Consider the following 19,271-nt stretch of genomic DNA (forward strand, 5'->3'; position numbering starts at 1 on the left):
CCTTTCACCTGGTGAGCGACAAGACGACAAGAGACGTGAGGTCGTGTCACCTCCTGATGAATCATCTTTAATGTATAATTACTCCAACGCCCCTCAGCGGAATGCACGTGTCATTATGCAGATGTGGAAACCTTATTGGTTCACCGCTGAACAGTTTTCCAATCAATTCTACAGGGAATTCATCTAATTCTTAATATATTGTCAACCAGATTAGACAGACGTTGGCTGCATGAGGATTATTGTTCTCCACATCCTCTGCAGAGTGAATCTGGAACCAATCATGGCTTTTTTTTTTTTAAGCGTTGCATGATGGTAGTATTTCTTCGTCATCACAACAGGAACTACTGCAACAGACTGCATGAGATTTCAAATGGAATTACAATTCTTTTGCTTTTATTTTTCCCGCTTGTTTCTATCCCTTTGTGCATTTATTTACTTCCTTCCTCCAGCAAGTGTGTGTGTGTCTGTGCACGCTCGCCCTGCGGTGGACTTACCGGGGCGTGTCCTGCCTTTCGCCCCGCGCTAACTGGAAGTGATAGCTCAATTTAACGACTGTAAACCGCCGCAATCTCATTTGGTGGCAAAATATTTGTCAGGAAGCAGAAACACAAAACCGAAATTGACTTTTCGACCCTGACGTGATCAACAGTGCGTGACCTTTGTGTCATTACTCGGCTCGGTGTAATCAATTCACTGGAGAGCAGTTTACCATCGTCTTGCAGCGGCTAGTCTTCTGCAGGAAGGACTCGGGACAGTGAGACAGGCGAAAACTAAAGTATCTAAATGGGACTATTACTTTGGTATGTCGGAAAACAAATCTGTTCTGTCTGCACCTGAAAATAAATGAGTTTCAGCTATGCCTCCACGACTCTGTGCAGATGACACACACACACACCACGGGGGGGGGGAGAGGGAGGGGGGGGGGGGGGGGAAGCGCAGCGGCACCTGTGTGTATGAGGACGTGTCTGCGGAGGTGATAGGAGCTCCTGAAGGAGGCGCTGCAGTGCTCGCAGATGTGCGGCTTGTTTCCCGGGGAGAGGCTGCCTCCGTCTGCGTCCAGCATCATCGATCGCTGTTAGAAGAGAGGAAAGAGACTCAGACTGCAGGAATTACGTCACACGGAGTCGGAAATCAGCAGAGTTTGGAGCTCGCAGCCTGTTTTGGGGGATTATTACAGTCAAAAATTCAATCAATTGCGCAGCATATATTTAAAAAAAATCCAGGAGTTTTCCAAGGAAATTGTGGCAAGTACAAATACACATTTCAGTTTTCTTTATCTGGATCTTTAATAACGTCACGTGATGATGTCCTGAAAGGTGTGAGATGACGAATAAACCCCAAATCCATTGTGCTAATGCAGCAAATATAAAAATCGATAGAACTTCAAAAACGTGTCACGACTTCTTGAGGGTTTTTTTTTTTTTTTTTAAAAACACCGGATTTTCAGTTTCAACCCATTCAGACAGTCCTAACTGAAGTAGAAAGCCGCTGAAAGTCTAAATACTTTTGACATTTTCTTTCTAATTGTTTATACACACACACACACACACAGATTTTTTGGGCCAAATTACATCTAATGCCAACACCTTAAGTCTAATGTACAGCAGAATCTCAAAAGATGAAGTTAAGTGAAAAGTCTCAGGAGGCACATTCGATGGAGCTCAGCTTGTTAAAATAGTTTTGTCTTCATAACTACTCATCGTTAAAATCAGTTACCAGGGCAGTTAGTCAATCTCTCTTGCTGATGCTCCGTGTGTGTTCCCATCATCCCTTAGAATATTTTAGTTAAACTTAGTTCAACCTTGATTTATTACACATGAATGGAATCTTTCAAGTCTTTTTCCATTTGATTCTTCATAGTTTTAGCTTAGAAGTTATAATATCCAGAGGCTGCATTCATATGAAATTTAAAAAACCATTAAAGTGAAAAAAGGTCCCATATTATAGTTTTTTTTTAACAATCTCTCATAGATGTCAGAGGTCCAACAGCATTGTATTGAAGGTGTAGTTCCCCAAAACCTTAATCCTGAATTTCTGTGTCTGTACCTTTAAATGCTAATGAGCTGTGTCTGTTTTTGGGTCAAATTTACAAGAATTACAAGTTTGTAATTTTAAATGCCGAGCGCATCTACCTGTTGGAGGGTCAAAGTGAGTCTCCACTACTACAGGGAGTGGCTATTTCCCCAGGTGATGTCATGAAGGGAAAATCTGTGATTTGCCTGTCTGAGTACACGTCCACTAAAAAGTGGAGCAAGCGCGTCAGGGAGATGACAGACTTTCTTCACATCTGGGGCCTCGTACACAGGGACACATTAAAACCTTTATGAAGTGAATTTTGTGTAACATGGGCTCTTTAATGTGGGCGTGTAACTACCTAACAATGCAATTAATTTCTTTGTCTTGTAATCTCCTCAGATGCACCTTTTTTTTCCAAATGACGCTACCTTAAACAAGCTTTCAGTATCAGACTTTTGTCAGGTCGGTTTCAACATACCAAGATTTCAGAACATTATTGATCATAATTTGAGACGACCACTAAATCTGGATAAAACGTATTTTCACATCACATAAATCACACCCTCTCTCTGATCATAACACAAATTATAAAGAGCGGACAAACCTTTGCCTCGCTCCTCTTCTTCCTTGGTTTGCCCTCCTGTCCGTCACCATTTGACCTCCGACCTTTCCTCCCAGTGGGCTCCTTTCCTAACTGACTCGGCAGCTGTGGGGATGACAAAGGGGAGAGGCGGAGGGCCGTGAGAGCGGGCCGCCATCAGGAAATCACTTGATTGAAGGTTAAGGGCCTCGGCTCCAAAAGAAAGAGAGAAACAAAGAAAGAAGAAGAAAAAAAAAAAAAACTAGCACGCAAACAAGTCAGTATTTGTTGTGCACTACAAACAAACAAAACACTCGGACGGCGTCTCTGCTGCCGTCGGCGGGAGAGTCGTTGTGTGGGACGTGGCTGGAGTGGGCGGAGTGACAGAGCGCCACATTTATGGCCCCTTTATGGATCCGCGGCCTGTAATTCACTGCCAGTCCGAAGAAACGCACTAACTGCCGCGGCGCGTTTTTTTTTTTCAAACAAACATCCGCAGCGACTACTCTTTGGCGCGGCATTCACCAGGAGGGTGTTAATTCAGAAAAAAGGGAGGAAAAACGGGCTCCTAATTCCCCCTTTCTTCTCTCTGTTTACCGTCCCACCCTGCAGCCGCGCTCTGCGTTTGCCCCTCGCTGCCATATGGAGGCGGACGGCTGCACCTGCCGCAATCTTTGGGCTGAGACACAGCCGCTGTGGTCGATTTTTACGAGAGCAGTTTGGCTCGGAGGGTTTGAACAAAAACATAAAAAGCTACAATAAGTATAAAAGGCGAAGAAGCAGACTGGAATTAAACACATTTACAGCACAAAAAACCCCCCCAAAAAACCCTCTATGATCGGTGACGAGTCCAGATGTGTTTGATAGAAACGTTGCACACAAATTGTTCTACCGTTTATTTCTTCTTCTTCTTCTTTTCTTTACCTAACGTGGCCCTTTGCGGGACAATAATTGATTGTGTTTTGCGAGCACACAGGCCCGATGACCCCAGATGACTCGCCATTGTTCGGGGGAGTGTGGATGTGTATATTTCTATTTGAATGGGCACAAAAGACGTCTGAAATGAAGTGCGAGCCCAAACAAGACAGCTGTGTCCTCGCCGAGGCGCTCGCATTCACGCTGGGCCTGCGTGACATCACCCCTGCTTTGCATCTCAGTGGATTTATGCCTCCATAACTACTTTCACACAAGCTCCCCGCCGCCGCCGCTGCTGCCCCCCCCCCCACAGAGGGGCTGTTTGGGGATAGAAAGCTGAAATGTATCCCAGTCGATCTGAACGGTATTCCAAATGACAACAGAAAAACTGGTCAAATATAAGAAAACAGAACGCAAAGCCCCTCATGCTGACATTAAATAGACAGCAATCACAGTAGAAACTAAAACACCCAACAGGAAAGTGTGAGTTATAGTAAAGGGGCATTTTCTAGATATTTTGAGAAAAGGCTTTAACGACGAGGATTCGGTCTGCAGCAGGGGCGTCAAACATAAAGCCCGTCGGCCAAACAAACCAAGTTAATTGATAAAGTTTCAAAGAAAATAAAGGTTATTTTTAAAATGGACACAACAATGAGACCCAAGCTGAGATAACAGTGATGTTGCTTGAAATATAGCGAAGTCGCATTAAAGCCTCGAAGCCCTGCTGTCGGGTGCGTTTGTCAAAACATGCATAATGCAACATTTCACTGTATTTTGCACCAGAAGGTTTCATTAAAATTGGCTTAACAGACTAGAATAGCTTTATTTGTCATTATATGCGTCACGTAATTAAACTGCAGGAGCTGCTTCTTTGCGCATCATTAAAAAAAAAGTGTTCAAAAGTACGTATTACATAAAACTAGACTATAAATATACTGATAGAAGCTGTAAAAGGTAAATAATGACAATAAAAATGATTATAAACAGAGCTGCAGAGATTAAAAGCAGATTAAAACACCAACATCCAGGTCAGCTGTTATTTAAGGATGTGACGGCCAAAGGATAAAAACTGTTTGAAAGCCTTGATGTGTGGGCGTCCGTCGACCGGTAGCGCTTGGCAGAAGGCATCAGTTGGAACGGGAGATGTGCTGGGTGGGGGGGAGGCTGTGAGGTCGGCAGCCCATGGTGTTCTGTGCCGTTTATGACGCCGTGTGCAGCCGAGCTCCCAGCGCAGCAGGCTGAGATGCAGCATGTGAGTGCGCTTTCAATGTCGGATCGGTAGAGGGTGTGACCTCTGGCGGGCCTTCGCCATCCCCGAGTCGGTGTTAGCAGACCAGCTCAACTCTTATCTAGTCATTTTGCTAAAATATAGACATTTTCATCACACATACGTGTATACATTTAAATGTTATTGTGGAACTGTTTCACTAGTCAAGATCAAATCTGGGGTCCCTGAACAAGCATCGGATCTATCGCCAGACTATGGATAGTAAATTTTTTTTTTTTAAAGCATGTCTCCTTCTTTCATCATTAAAGGTGATAATAATGAGCACTTCAAACCTGAGATTTTCAATAAAACAACTTCTAAACGGAGTCTTTTAGCCTCTTTTCTCATAAAAATGTGAGGCTCTGCGATTGTCCTTGAAGTTGATTGTTTTTGAAGAGAACCACAATAAATCATCCCACTCACCATAAAAAATGTCATTTTCAATTATGTTGTTTAGGTAAATGTCTCAAAGTCTTTCAAACAATAGAGAGGGTGTGTTCCATATCTTTCCAATATTTGCAATATCTTTTTGCGGTCTACAACAGTCAGCAGTCAAGGCGTGAGAATGATCAACTCTGAGGTAATGAGTGCGTAGTGGTTTGTGTTTTTGAGTAAAATACTTGTGTTTTGGCTGTTTGTTTAAACGGCCGCGGCGCGCCAAGTGACTGAAAACTCTTCCTGGAGCGCACCGTTTCAGAAACACGACGCTTCTCCGCCTCCGTGTAAACACGGAAAACGCAACTTTTCTGAAACGCGTGGTACTGCACCCGCTCGCCGCAGCCAAAGTGAAGTTTTTTTCTGCACACGCGCTGCTATTTGTTTAAACTTGGACAACAGGAACAATAAACTTGAATGTTGACATCAAACACGTTTTAGTTCAGGAGCCACAAACACAAATTTTCGAGTGGGCCGGACCGCTAAAGTAGTGCCATAATATCCTTGAAATTTTAAGGTTTTTATTTTGTTTATGTGGTGCAGAGTCAACGTGATGAAAATAATCCCAACTGAAACTCAATTTCTAATGAAACCTTTTGGTGCAAAATACAGTGAAGACGTACAAAAAAACCCTTCTCATACAGCCGTTGCTTTACGCACGTTTTTACACACTCACCTTGACAGCGTGGCGTTGAGGCTGATGCTAGTTGGCCGTCGCTGTGTTGTGTTCGCAACTCTTAAGAAATGTGTTTTTAAAAAAAAGAAATCTATATTTGCTCTGAAGTGTTTCCATTTGCTCGGTAGTTTGGCGACTGAATTGGAGCCGATTATGGCCGACGGGACTTATATTAGACATCCCTGGTTTACGTTGCACCGTTCTCTGCATGCGTGAAGAAAAAACACAGACGAGTGACTTGGCACGCAAACAACGGCGCCGTCACTTTTTCTGCGATCGCTTTCAAAACGTTACCGTCTGAATTGAAACTTTAATTCACCTGAAATGGGAAACTTTGTCTATTTTTGTCCTGTAAACAGAACCCGGGTTGTTAACCTGCTTTACTAAACGCCTTATTGTCAGAAGGTAATTAAATGAACCACAGCTGCATGATGAGATCTGTGGAAACGTTTCTATTTAATGGAGTCTTTATTTTATAACCTCTGATTTCAATAAACTCTGAGTAGCATCACAAGGGGGGAATAAAAATGATTTGCGTAAACGTGGCAGCTCAGCCGCTCGTTGATAAAACCGCTGGGTGTAACGACCCCGACGGTGGTTACTTACGCCGCCCATGTTGAGGTCGTGCACCAGCAGGTTCTGGTGGTTACCCACGGTCACCTCCAGCAGCTCGGCGCCCTTCCCGAGACCCCCGGCGTAGAGCGGCATGCGGTAATCGTGCTCCGACAGTTTCTCCTGTTTGATGCCCGCCGTGTGAATGTAGTCTCCCATCGGCACGCAGCCCAGCGCGCCGCCGCCACCCCGAGCGCCCATGCTGCAGTCGGGCGAGTCGCGCTCCTTCTTCAGGATCATCTCCTGCGGGGGGAGGTCCTGCATGACGGAGTGGGCGGCCAGCCGGGTGAAGCTGGTCACCGGGGGCAGGTGGCTGAACATGATCATGCCCGCGCCAAAGTTGGCGTCCATGCCGCCGTTGGAGCGCAGGAATTCATTCCCGAGTTTGTCTTGGATGAGGCTCATGGTGAAGGGGAGGGGGGAGGGGGGGCCGGGGGACTACGGGGAGGCAATCAGTTTCATCCTGCGGGGAAAGAGACGGGAGAGGATGATGATTCAAACGGTAACAACAACAACAACAAGATCCAAACAAGCATGATTACTGACAATCCATCTGTGAGGAAACACACAAATAACAGTCAACAGACACCGGCTACAGCGCCAGCTAAGCCGGGTCTTCAGGAATCAGTGTCACGGCCTCTGATCTCACGACCGGGCGCTTAGCGGGATTAAACCGGCGGTTTGTGGGTCAACAAAAGGCTACAGTCTGGAACAATGACGGGCAGAAATGAGCCGCGCGTACGGCGTGCTGAAGGCTCCCCGCTTGATTACAGCGTGTGTGTGTGTGTGTTTTGGTATGTCACGGAGCAGAAAGGTCATGGCGACTGCAGCGCCGCGCAGACACAACACCAGAGGAGGAATGACAGGATTGGAGCTGTGCGTTAATCTCTTTGATGGGCCTGTCTGGCCCGGTTCATCCTATTTGCATGAGCTTATCTGCCAATGAGAGTGCGCCGAGGCTGCATTAGAAAGACCACTGATGTAATTACGGGGGCAGCGGCATAAACAAACCCGGTCCTGGAATGGCTGGGAATTACTTCCTCAGGAACAACGCTCCCCAGGAATAACGGAAAGCCAAACTCGCCGTCTCAACTAATGAAACCTCGGCTGACCCCGCTCATTCACCCGATTAGTCTTTACTGGAAGTGTATGACTCAGGATTTAACCTGAAATCGGGAGCGCTCGCTCTGCGCCGTCCCGATGAGGCCGAATCATCTTCCTGTTGCGTCGCTTTCTAAATCAACAGTACATTTCACACACAACGCACATGATTTCTAATTAGACTGCTGGTAAATGACATCCTTACTCTTCATTCTGCGTCTTGAATGTGCTCTTTAATCCAATATTTGGGTGTGTGGAGCTGCTCCCAGTCCATCACAGAGAAACACACTGCACCGTCTCAAATAACCTTACTTTAGATTGTAGTATGAAACCCACACACACTCACATCTACAGCCACCAATCAGCATAACATGAAGAAGAATGCTCAGGGAAAACGTGCAAGAATAAAAAAAAAGTAGTTTTAAATAATCACAAATCGGATTTAACCCGAGCTTGCAGCCTCACTTCTGATCTGACTGTAGTAAATTTATCCAAAACCCAAATGTTTACTTGTGCAACACTGGAAAAAGAAGATCCATTCAAACGATTGGCTTCTAACCTGGCTGGTGATTGGCGTGAATCGGTGGTAAACAGTAAAATATCCTCAGTGCTGATCACTGTTGCCTCTTGTATTGATCATAAGTCTCGTGCTGCAGCAGAAACACACACAGATCAAACTCTTAACGTTTGGCACACAAGTTCAATCTAAAGCCAGAAGTGTGTGAGTGAGTGTGTGTGTGTGCTGCTCTCTTTTACCAAAACGTCCCACCACGCTGGTTGGAGATTAGCCACGGAGCTAACCATCTGGCTCAGGCCCTCCTTCTCCTCCTTTGTGATGCGGGATCAGCCAATAATTAATAATGGCCACGCAATAACAGCGGCGGCTCTGCGCCTCTCCAACAGCGGAGCGCACCAACAAACCGCAAACAAAAAGTGGCTGTTTTCAGTCCGGTTTCCCCCCCCCCGTGAGGCGAGCGAGCACACTTACTCCGGTTCATTGGATGAAGGGAAAAGTTGATATTAAAACATCTTCTTGAATTTGAGCCAGATACCGACGCACAGACGCTTTACGCAAAAAAAAAAAAAAAGAAAAGAAAAGAAAAAACGAGAGAAAATAATGAATGAAATCGGGGTGAAGTTAGAATTCGTGTCTGGGTTTTCTTTTCCCACCCTCCAGGAGTTTCTGGTTCCTCTGACGGGACTGTGAGTGATGGAGACTCGGACTTGACCCAAAACAAAACGGCCCGAACAACTCCGGGAACAATGATGCTGTTAGCCGCGGCGGCTAACTAGCAGCTAGCGGCGCGCGGCGCGGCGCTCGGTGCGCTTTGTTGTCTGTCCCGTGAGGAGTTCGAACTCCCGGACCGAGCGACCCGCTGCAGTCACCACCCACCCACCGCCTCCTCCTCCCTCCATAAGCCCCCGGCCCGGACCGAGTCAAGCGTCTTACCGGGGCGGGACCATGACCCGCGGCTTCGCCTGGCGTGCTTCACCCTCCGCGGAGCGTTTCAAACATCTAGAGGCGAGACATCGTTCTCCCGCAGCGGCTGCGTTCTTCCATCTTGCCTCGGCGCAGAGCATTCTGGGTCCCGCAGGCAGGACGCGTCCTGCGCGGCGGGGCTCGAACAGGGGGACCTCGGACCGTGCAGTGACGCTGCACACGTGTACAGAGAGAGAGAGCGAGCGAGCGAGCTAGAGAGAGAGAGAGAGAGAGAGAGAGAGAGAGAGAGAGAGAGACAAACCCCGCAATCCTGCACACACATACACTTATATATATATATATATATATATATATATATATGCACCCCCACTCACCAAACACACATATATATATAAACACAAACAGACACACACACACACACACATATATATAGGCACCCCCACCCCCCAAACACACATATATAAATACACCCACACACACACACACACACACACACACATTTTATCACACGCACGCACACACACAGAGGGATGTGTGTGTCCTGTATGCGGTGTTCAAACAGGAGGAACTCAAAGCCCACATCCCACTGCACACAGACACACAGTTTGAGGAATATATTTTGGATGTTTTGGCTGTTATCACGTGGCCTGTTTACACATACAGTGTTTCACTATAGAACAAATGTATATATGTACAGTATATATGATAGATTGAGAGTGAGAGGTAAAAGTCAGTAGTGTGATTGGGACTCATTAACCTTCAAACGAAAACCTTAATTAACATTCACAACTATCAAAACAACATATAACACAAATACATTTAAAGAGAAGGAAAATATAGGCTTTTATACGCATGTTGAAATTACTTTAGTTTGGAAAAAAAATTACAAATCCAAAAATGTCACCCAAAGCAGGAAGTCTTGGATCATTATCATTTAGAAATACTGCAGGTGGGTGTAAAAGCTTTAAAGACTATCTAATGAACAAGCCAAGCTGGGGAGTAATAACTAATCATTTCCTCCTATACCAACACTTTTCTATAGCGGTTAATAAACTGTCTCACTAAAACGAGACGGCTCCTTCGACTCCCAAGAGGTTCCTCTGAAGTAATTAAATTCATTGCCAAAAGCGATATAAAATTATGAATATACTTAACCCATGTAGAAAACATGCTGAGCGTTATATAGAATGTATATTTAATACATGGAACAGCATGAAAGTTATAAAACAAATAACCATGTTAATCTGGCAACAAAGATCCAATCTGATTGGAAATTGATCATTTATAAGCTTTTAACTATTTACAATGAAGATAACAGGTTTTAGAAATCCAGGCTGTAACTTTGACCCTCAGAGCGAACACACTGACACCCACATCACAAAGCTGAAAAATCACAAGCGATCCGTCAACCACATGATGAGAACTGAGAGGAAGAAGCTTTCGGTTTACTCTCGAGTGACTCAAAATGAGCAAACTGAATATTTTTTTTACATTCAAATAACTTCATGGACTTAGTTCAAGTTATACAAAACAAAAAAATCAAATATCACACATGAAAGCAAAACTGTAGTAACAGATTTGTTTCTTCATTCTTGAAAAAAAACATTTGTTTTTCTGGCCAGATACACAACAGCACTTATATATTCATATTTAACACAATTTAAAGGCATATATCATATTACTCTGCTCACTCCTGACAGTCTGGAGGAATTGGTTGGTTTATTTTTCCAGGTTGAACGATACAGACAAACTTTTAGCTCGGAGTTTATCATCATTACCTGTGTCCTTCCTGAGCCTCCAGCTTCCTTCACTCTATTTACAGCACTTCCTGAGCTTTGTCCCGAAAACTAAAGAGTCGTGCTAAAATTATCTGTGGAAATCCAAACAGGATTTCGTAACATGAGGGACAAGTGTTTTGATAGTTTAGTTGGGAAAATGAGGTCAACTCTTTATAGTTCACTCATTGAAATGTTTGGAAATGGAGATTTTCAACATAAAATACCTACTTTTTTCTTTCTTTCTTTCTTACTTTCTTTCTTTCTTTCTTTCTTTCTTTTTCTTTTTTTTTTTTTTTACATTTCTGACATTCTAGAGTCAATCTTTGAAAAAAGAAAACACAACAAATTTTTATTAATATATTGTAAAGAAAGTGTAAACGTGACCAAAATTACATGATATTTAATGGCTTGTATTTTAAAAAAGTTTTGTAAAAAGTCTAAAGTTGTGATTGGATATATGAAAAAAAGTTTTACACTGTTGTTGTTTCATCGTGTTATAAATACTGGAATTGGTCTTTTATTGATTAAAAAAACCCATTATGACTATTATTATATGAGACTAGATACTATATATTCAAATTTCATTATGTATTATACAATGATATTATTATCTGAATATTAAAATATTCTATCATATATATATATATTCATTTGGTATGAATAAATGTTATCTTATCGGAACAAATAATATCTTACCATATTTATTATTTATTATATCTTGTATCATACTGTATCTTGTCGTATCTTACTGTATCATATTGTATCGTATTCCACCTCATATAAAATCTTATTGCATCATATCTTGTCTCATTGTATCATATTGTATATCATCGTAACATATCGTTATTGTAACGTATTGCATTGGATTGTATCTCATCGGATTGTATTTTATCTTATCTTGTGGCTACTTTCCTTTTAAGGGATGAATCTATACAATAAGCGTGGATTAGAGGGGTGCTTTTACCATGGTCGGCCTTTAAACAAATAATCAATTTATTATTCTTAAATTCTTCTATTTCTACCAGCCTAGGAACATTTAAGTCTCTGCTGAAATCATAAAGCCTCGGGTTGAATGGCAGCAGTGAACAAAGCTGTCCAAAAATTCAAAGATCTGAGGTTGATTGTTCTCATAATAGCAGCGGCGAGTCTCAGAGCCGCCATTCAGAGGCCGGACTCTCAGATCTGCTGGATGAATGGCTGTGTATACATCTAAAAGGAAATCAGAGTCAGCCTCTCACCCCCCACTTCTAATTGCCTTCACTAATGAACCAATTATTTCAGAAAGCAGAAGTATAATTGAATTGAGGGCTGTAGAGTAATGCGAGAAAAAAAAAAAGAAAGAAAAAAAGGTCAGCGAATGCATTTTTGATGTCCCTGCTCTCTTCATACGTCCGTGATGACGAACCCATAGGACTGACGGTAATATCTCTTGTCTCGGAGGGTTTTAATATGCATGATGGACTCAGTCTTTCTGAAAATCAGTAATTGGAATGTGAGAATATGGATTAACATCATGCTCTGTAATTAAATTAATACTTAATTAAGTAATCCAGTGACTGGATCGCGTCAGTTAATAAGAGGCTCAATCATGAAGGTGGAAACTGACAAAGTCAGAGCTGACTCCATTAAAAATGAAGGAGATTTCAACTTTGCAGGGCTGAGAATGTCATTAATCATTAAAACACTGTGTTTTTTAAGATTATGATCTCAAAGTGATCTAATAAATTTGATGTATTCTTCTAAAAGTCTTGATTTCACGCCTTCAAAATAACTAAATACTCCAGAATTTTAATGTAGTTTAGATAAATTTCACTGGATGAAACTGTAAATAACCTGTGTACTTGCATTATAAACCATTAAAAGTGTAAGATGTGTGTACATCTGTATCAAACAGTGATAACGTGAAGCAATTCAAACGGCCATGACAAATGATGGAAGGAGTGGTGTGATGGATCCATTGGTTTCCATGGTGACAAATGTGGCGTTGGTGAAGGTATACGCTCTACCGAGTGCTCGTTGAAGTTTCATTCTCTCTTGAATCAAACTAAATACCTTTTTCTGGCTACTCATGCCAAGATTTTTCCAAAATCCAAATATCAACTATTGCAGAGTTGGAAGACCCAAACAGGAGGCGAGCGAATGGAAACATTGGCAAGATTGATACACAAAAAGTGAAAATGAATAGAATAAAAGTTTTAACTTCCTTTCACTCCTAATCATGCTGATTGAAACAAGTAATGTAAAATATGGTAAGAATAAATGATGGATGAATGGATGGATGACAAAGACGAAGAACAGATCCCGTAGAGATAGAAGAGACAGACGCTGTAATTTGAATGTCATGTTTTAAATCTTTCAAAGTCGTCCTCAGCTGATGCCTCGACTTTCCGTCAGCCGAGCGTCTGGGACGCCGAGGTCAGAGACAGCAGGGCTCTGTGGCCGAGAGGACACGAGCGCGCCCGCGGCCCGCACACAGACCACAACCATGACGGCGGGTGAAACAGTCCCAACATCTCCACCGGGTGCAGTTTTTGTGTATCATGTGACACAGATGGTTATCAATCCTAACAGCTCATTAATAATTCACTGGGTGCTGTCTTTGTTCCCTCTCCCCCTTCTGCCTGTGCAGCTATCACAGTGGGAAACACACACCCACACACACACACACACACACACACACACATACACACGCACACACACACACACATACACACACACACACACACACACACACACACACACACACACACACACACACACACACACACACACAAAGATGACACTTTTCAAAATGAGGGCCATTCGTTTTCTATTATTAAAGACTTCACTGGTGGTGTTAATTACAATTTAAGTATTATATAACTCAGGATAACTATGGCATGATTATGTATTTTTTCACCCGGTACGTCATCCACATAGTTTTAGAGAGAATCAGGGTGAAGACCAGGCAAATATGTCCTCACGTCCCAAAATGTCCTCACATAGGTCAGGCTAAAACCTTCACTGGTCCTCACACAAACACACACGCACACACGCACACACACACACACACACACACACACACACACACACACACACACACACACACACACACACACACACACACACACACACACACACACACACACACACGAAAACATATGACTTCTGGCACCTCACTTTCATTACAACCATCACAGAAAATCGTCAAAAAATTCCCCTGATTGTCACATTAACCCTAAAACTTAAGCTTCATGGTCTTTGTAAGAGATGTGGCCACACCACTGTGGTCTGATGAAGCCCAAAAAGGCAGTAAAACAAAAACATTTACACATGCAAGTCTTTTTTTTTTTTTTTAAAACATGGAATTGACTTACATTCATTTTCTGCAAACCTGACTCTTATATTTTGTTCATATTTATACCCTTGACAGAACGCTCCAGATCATGTATGACACGGGCCACAAATTTCCTCATAGTCGCTACTGATGTATATTTTTGTAGGAACTTGTAGAGATCGTTTCTCCAGATAAACACCTATGACACACACACTGTTTGTCATGATCGTCAAATCTAAGCGCCACTGAACCATTTTCCTTAATTTGATGCACACGGGTGGATCCAAAATCTATCTCAACAGAAACAAGGTCCGAACTGAACTAGAACATAATCTGTACACAAAAAACAAGCATTTTCACTGGTTTTTTACCAATATCATACTTTTCTTTTTTGTTTTCAGTCCGTCTGCTTTAGGAAATATCATCAAAGTCCAAGGTGAAGGAACATACATCAAAATACATCTAGAGTATTTCTACTGCTCTCAAATGTCAAAGTTGGTGAAATCTGACTCAAACATACAATATAAGCATTAACCTTCATATATTGATGAAGCTTTTCAGAAGGGTGAGTTTTAGCCCCCAAACCTTATCTTAGCACTCAAATAAATATAAAACATTGAGAAGTCTCACATTCTGCTCCCTCCAGGATACATGTGGACCCCATTGCCGTGAGTCTTCAGTCCTGGGATTATGGATCTCACAGACACAGGAAACCACGCTCACACAAACACGCAAATCACCACATAATTTAGACGTGAATGTCAATATTATTTCCTCCTGTCTGATAATGAAGGCCAAGCAAACTGTGCTCGGTGGAGAGGCGAGGTTCGGTGATTTCCTGTTCTTGTGGGAAAGCCTGATGCCTCCACGTAACAGATGGCCGTCTGCACTCTAATCCCCAATTGTCAGGAGGATCACGGCCACGTATGACTTGCCCCTATTGACGCTTATTAGAAAACAGAGCGGAGGGAGACGTATCAATAGCTGACATATTGCCTGCTACTCGTAAATCCAGGAGATGAGTTCTTACACCACGATACGTAATTAGGAGGCACGTTTACCCAAAGACCAGCTTCATGTGTTTGTCAAAAAAAACAACAGGCTAAATAAATGTACATGTTCTAGTATTTAGAGCAGCTTTCACTTCATAACAGGATGCGTAAAACTGATTATCTAAACACTTAATTATGCCCATTATCTTTGCACAAACTCTCAAAAAGCAGCCACCAATTTTTACCAAATAAAACAAATGGGAATTTCTTTTTAAACAAAATGTGGTGTCGGTCTCATAATAGACACATTTCTGTGTCTGCGACTGATGAAAAACCTTTTTGTTCTCCTGCGTTTGTGCATCTGCAATACGAATGTCACTTGGCCTTTCAAACGTCAGATAATTGCAGTACAAATACCACACGGACGTGTTTTGTCACCTGAGATATCAGCTCAATCTCCCTCAAAAGACGAGACACTTAAATAACCCACCAGGCAGCACAATGACTGGGTGAAATGTCCTTTATCGCATGAAATGTTTCATGATGACCCGGGAATAACCCCAGGGACTGGTACTATTGAGAATTGCACTTCTTTCTCACCCTGCGTTGCTCCTCTCGTACTAGAGTGACCTGAGGAAAGTGCATTATCTGTCATTTATGTATGAGGAAAATCAGTTCAGAAAAGTTTAAAATTAAGAAATAGACGTTATGATTAAAATGTTTCTATGTAGGAGAATTGATCTCAAACTCTCTTCCCATGGGCCACATCCACTCATAGTCGCTCTGCTTCTGGCCCATGACTTAAAAATATCAACAAATCTGATTTGGATTTGATTAAAGAAAAAATTGGAATGCAATCTACTTTTTTTTTTAAGAGATTTTTTACGAGATTATCAGTTTATTTGTTACTTCATTGAAATCTATCATTGAGATTTAGAGAAAATACTGATAAAAAAATTCTATTAGATCCACTTTAATAGAAAAGGCAACTTTTAACGTAATATATTTATGTGGATCAAGCAAGATTGCTCTTTGTTCAAACGACTTACTTGTTTCTTTACATGAAAAATAAAAGTTAAATGAACTTGGTGTTTTTCTGTCTGTTTATACTGGAGTGTATTTGATAGATTGTTTGTAGGGTATTTTCCATTAATCCAGCATTATCTTAGTACTCCTTCATTCTATCGGTCTGTGGTACTTGGGAACAATGATGGCTTATGGGTATTGTAGTGTATGATGTCTTGAAATATCGAATGAAACGCAGTAAAGACAAGAAGATCATTTTTTGTTGCGTGGATGAATTAAAAAAAATTGGTTCATGTTACTTAAATTATTCATGTTACGAAATTAAAAAAAATTCAGTTTCTTGTTATTTGAACAAATATATTTTGACTTCAGTACTAGTGCCTGGTAATTTGACAGATTCAATTTGGTTATATTTACTTTTCCTCAGATAAATACCAAATATGTGATAACGATAAAGCATTATATTTACAGAACAGTAAAGCTAAAACACGCTCACCGGTCATGTTTAACATGCTATAAAGCAGTCGACCTTGTGAATTCATGAAACCTGAGTTACATGAATATTGTAAACTTGCTTTCCTCCAGCTACTGAAAGGATTTCATTTAATCTTTTTTCATGTTAAATGCCCCAGAAAAATGACTTAATCTTTTTTTTTTTTGGACAAAAAGCAGTCAATGCAAAAATAAAATCGTCTATAAATGACATAATGGACTGATGCAAGAGTCTCCACATGAATCACGGGCGTAAGGAGAAACACTTGGGACGAGAGGCCTAGTTGCAATGAAATCAGTCAAGGGTGTCTTTGTCCTACCTGCGTGAGCAAAAAAAAAAATTAATTATGCATTAGTTTAACAATAATAGCACTTACACGCAGAGCGGGCCTCGTATGGGAAGATTAAAACGAAAGAGACTCAAGGGTGACCCATCCCCTGTTAACGGCCGTCCTTGGAGAGGATTGTATAGTCCAGGAAATCCTCCACTGGAGTGGCCGTGCAATGTGGGGATCAATAGAAGAGCTTCGGGGGTGGAGGTGGAGCGGAAGAGCTGATTTAAAGTCAGTTTTGAAGAGGAGAAGCTGAAGAGAGAGAAAAGCTTTGGAGGGCGAGTGATAAAAAAAACTGTTATAGATTAAAGCAAAGATAATTTCAAAAGTGGGAATAAAAGGTAAAACAGGTAAGAGTTGTTGTTGCACACAGTCGACTCTTAGTGAGCGCTATTGCTCATCCCACAAATGCATGTCAGTTACCCTGTAAAATCTGCATTTCAAGTTTTCTTTCTTATTTTTTTTAACCAGTAGTAAAAGCATTAAATGTTGAAGCTACTTTAGTTGGTTATTTCTAAACTTGTTCATTTCCCTGAACGTTTCCTTTTGCAGCTTTAAATGAAACATTTCACCCTTGTTTTGCAGCAATAGATTAAACTTGAACAATGGTGCACAATATTCTGTAAATCATATATAAAGCTCATGAAGAAATGTCACCCGTCAATTTCCACAGCAGATTTGCAGAAAGAGAAAGTAATGACTAAAAAGGAACCCGAGGTTTTCATAAAACCAAGATTCAAGACCAAATAAAATGAACGTTGCATTTCTGTAAAAGGGCTTGATTCATGGAACAATCTAGACAAGGAAGCAAAAGAGTCAAAATCCACATGCTTTCAAAATGTAATTAAAACCAGCATATTATTAAAATACAAAGAAATGAATTAAGAGTTTCATAGTGTTGTCAACATAGAAAACTGATATGAGTGAGAGTCACGGTGTCTTAAAGGCTTAAAGCTCATTTGTGTTTGTTTGTTTTAAAAGCTTATTGCAACAAAAGGGGCAGTACATACATATTGTTCTAGTTTCTGCTCCTTTTTGTTGTGTTGTGTATTGAATTGCTTTGTTTTTCATTTCTTTATTTTTTACTAAGTAACTAAGAACTAACTAACATCCATACTCTGAACACACACATTTATTCTCAGCTCTCAATTTACACTTAATTGCATGTTTTTTTTTAGAGGCGTGAGCGGAAATTGAAAATATACAGAAATAACTACGCACGCAAAGGGAAACCATGCAAACTCCACACAGAAAAGTCCTGCATCCAACTGGGGGTGCGCTGGGTGTGCTGCCTGTGAGAGTCTTACCACTGCACCACTGTGCCCTGCAGCCCCCATTTTTGGAAAACTTGAAACATCAAAGTTACACATTAAACACATAAAACATGATTTCCACTTGGTCCATGTGTTTGTGCTTGAGGGGGCTGCTGCTTTAGTTTATGCCGTTTTCATTTTGTATGAAAAATGCTCTATAGATTTTAAAGAAATTATAATTTATTGATAGTCCGCTATAATTCGTTTGTGTCAGTTATCTCAGTTTCATCATCTTTATCAGATTTATATTTGTTAAAGCTCAAAAGGGCCACCTGCTGACCATCCAGAAGCGTCATATCCAATGCGCACATGGGCTCTCCGTCCAGTAGATGGCACAGTGGAACTTGAAAGACTCCAACCTCATCACTTTGCATCTCATTCTGTAAATCATGCAGGATCCTCGACAATCACTGGCGATGGACGCATTTAGGTGGATAGAATGAACAAATTAATTAACCCACAGATTCATGTATCAATTAAATCCGTTATAATTGACCGAATGAACTATACGCACAGAGGAAGAGACACAATTGCCCACCTCTTTCTTTCTTTCTTTCGCTCTCTACCTTTTTTCCTCTCCTTTTCTTTCGCTCCCTCTCTTGTTCACTTTCTTTCTCCGTCTGTCTGTCTGTCTGTCTGTCTGTCTGTCTTTCTCTCTCTCTCTCTCTCTTTCTGTTGGTCTCTCTATAGATCTCTATTTCTTTGTTTCTTCTTCTTTCTTTTTCTCTCCCTTTCTGTCTCTCTTTTTTCCCCTCTCTTCCTTTCTGTCTCGCTCCCTCTCTCCGTTTTACGCGCAAACGCCGTCTTGTGTCGCTCTCTCCTCCTCCCTCTCCTTTCACCCACCTCTCTCTCTCTCTCTCTCTCTCACTCTCTCTCTCTCTCTCTCACTCACTCACTCACTCCCTCACTCACTCAGTCACTCACTCCCACTCTCCCACTCCTCTCTCCATCCTCCACAGCCCACCACGAGCTGATTGGC

The 19,271-nt window shown here is 41.8% G+C and overlaps 1 protein-coding gene across 1 annotated transcript in view; it reads right to left on the reverse strand.

Moving 5' to 3' along the window:
• Nucleotides 1–9,158, reverse strand: part of LOC308124619 (zinc finger protein 281-like) — a gene marked incomplete at its 3' end in the record, with an annotated part of 11,183 nt that extends 2,025 nt beyond the window's left edge. Inside the window, 4 exon segments of the mRNA XM_080487714.1 lie at nt 946–1,072; nt 2,621–2,722; nt 6,496–6,964; nt 9,053–9,158. Of these exon segments, the coding sequence (XP_080343840.1) occupies nt 946–1,072; nt 2,621–2,722; nt 6,496–6,906 (640 nt within the window). The 5' untranslated portion in view covers nt 6,907–6,964; nt 9,053–9,158.
• Nucleotides 9,159–19,271: the final 10,113 nt, after the last annotated feature.

The sequence above is a fragment of the Lipophrys pholis genome (assembly GCF_963383615.2).
Source record: "Lipophrys pholis genome assembly, chromosome: 19".
Classification (NCBI taxonomy): domain Eukaryota; kingdom Metazoa; phylum Chordata; class Actinopteri; order Blenniiformes; family Blenniidae; genus Lipophrys; species Lipophrys pholis.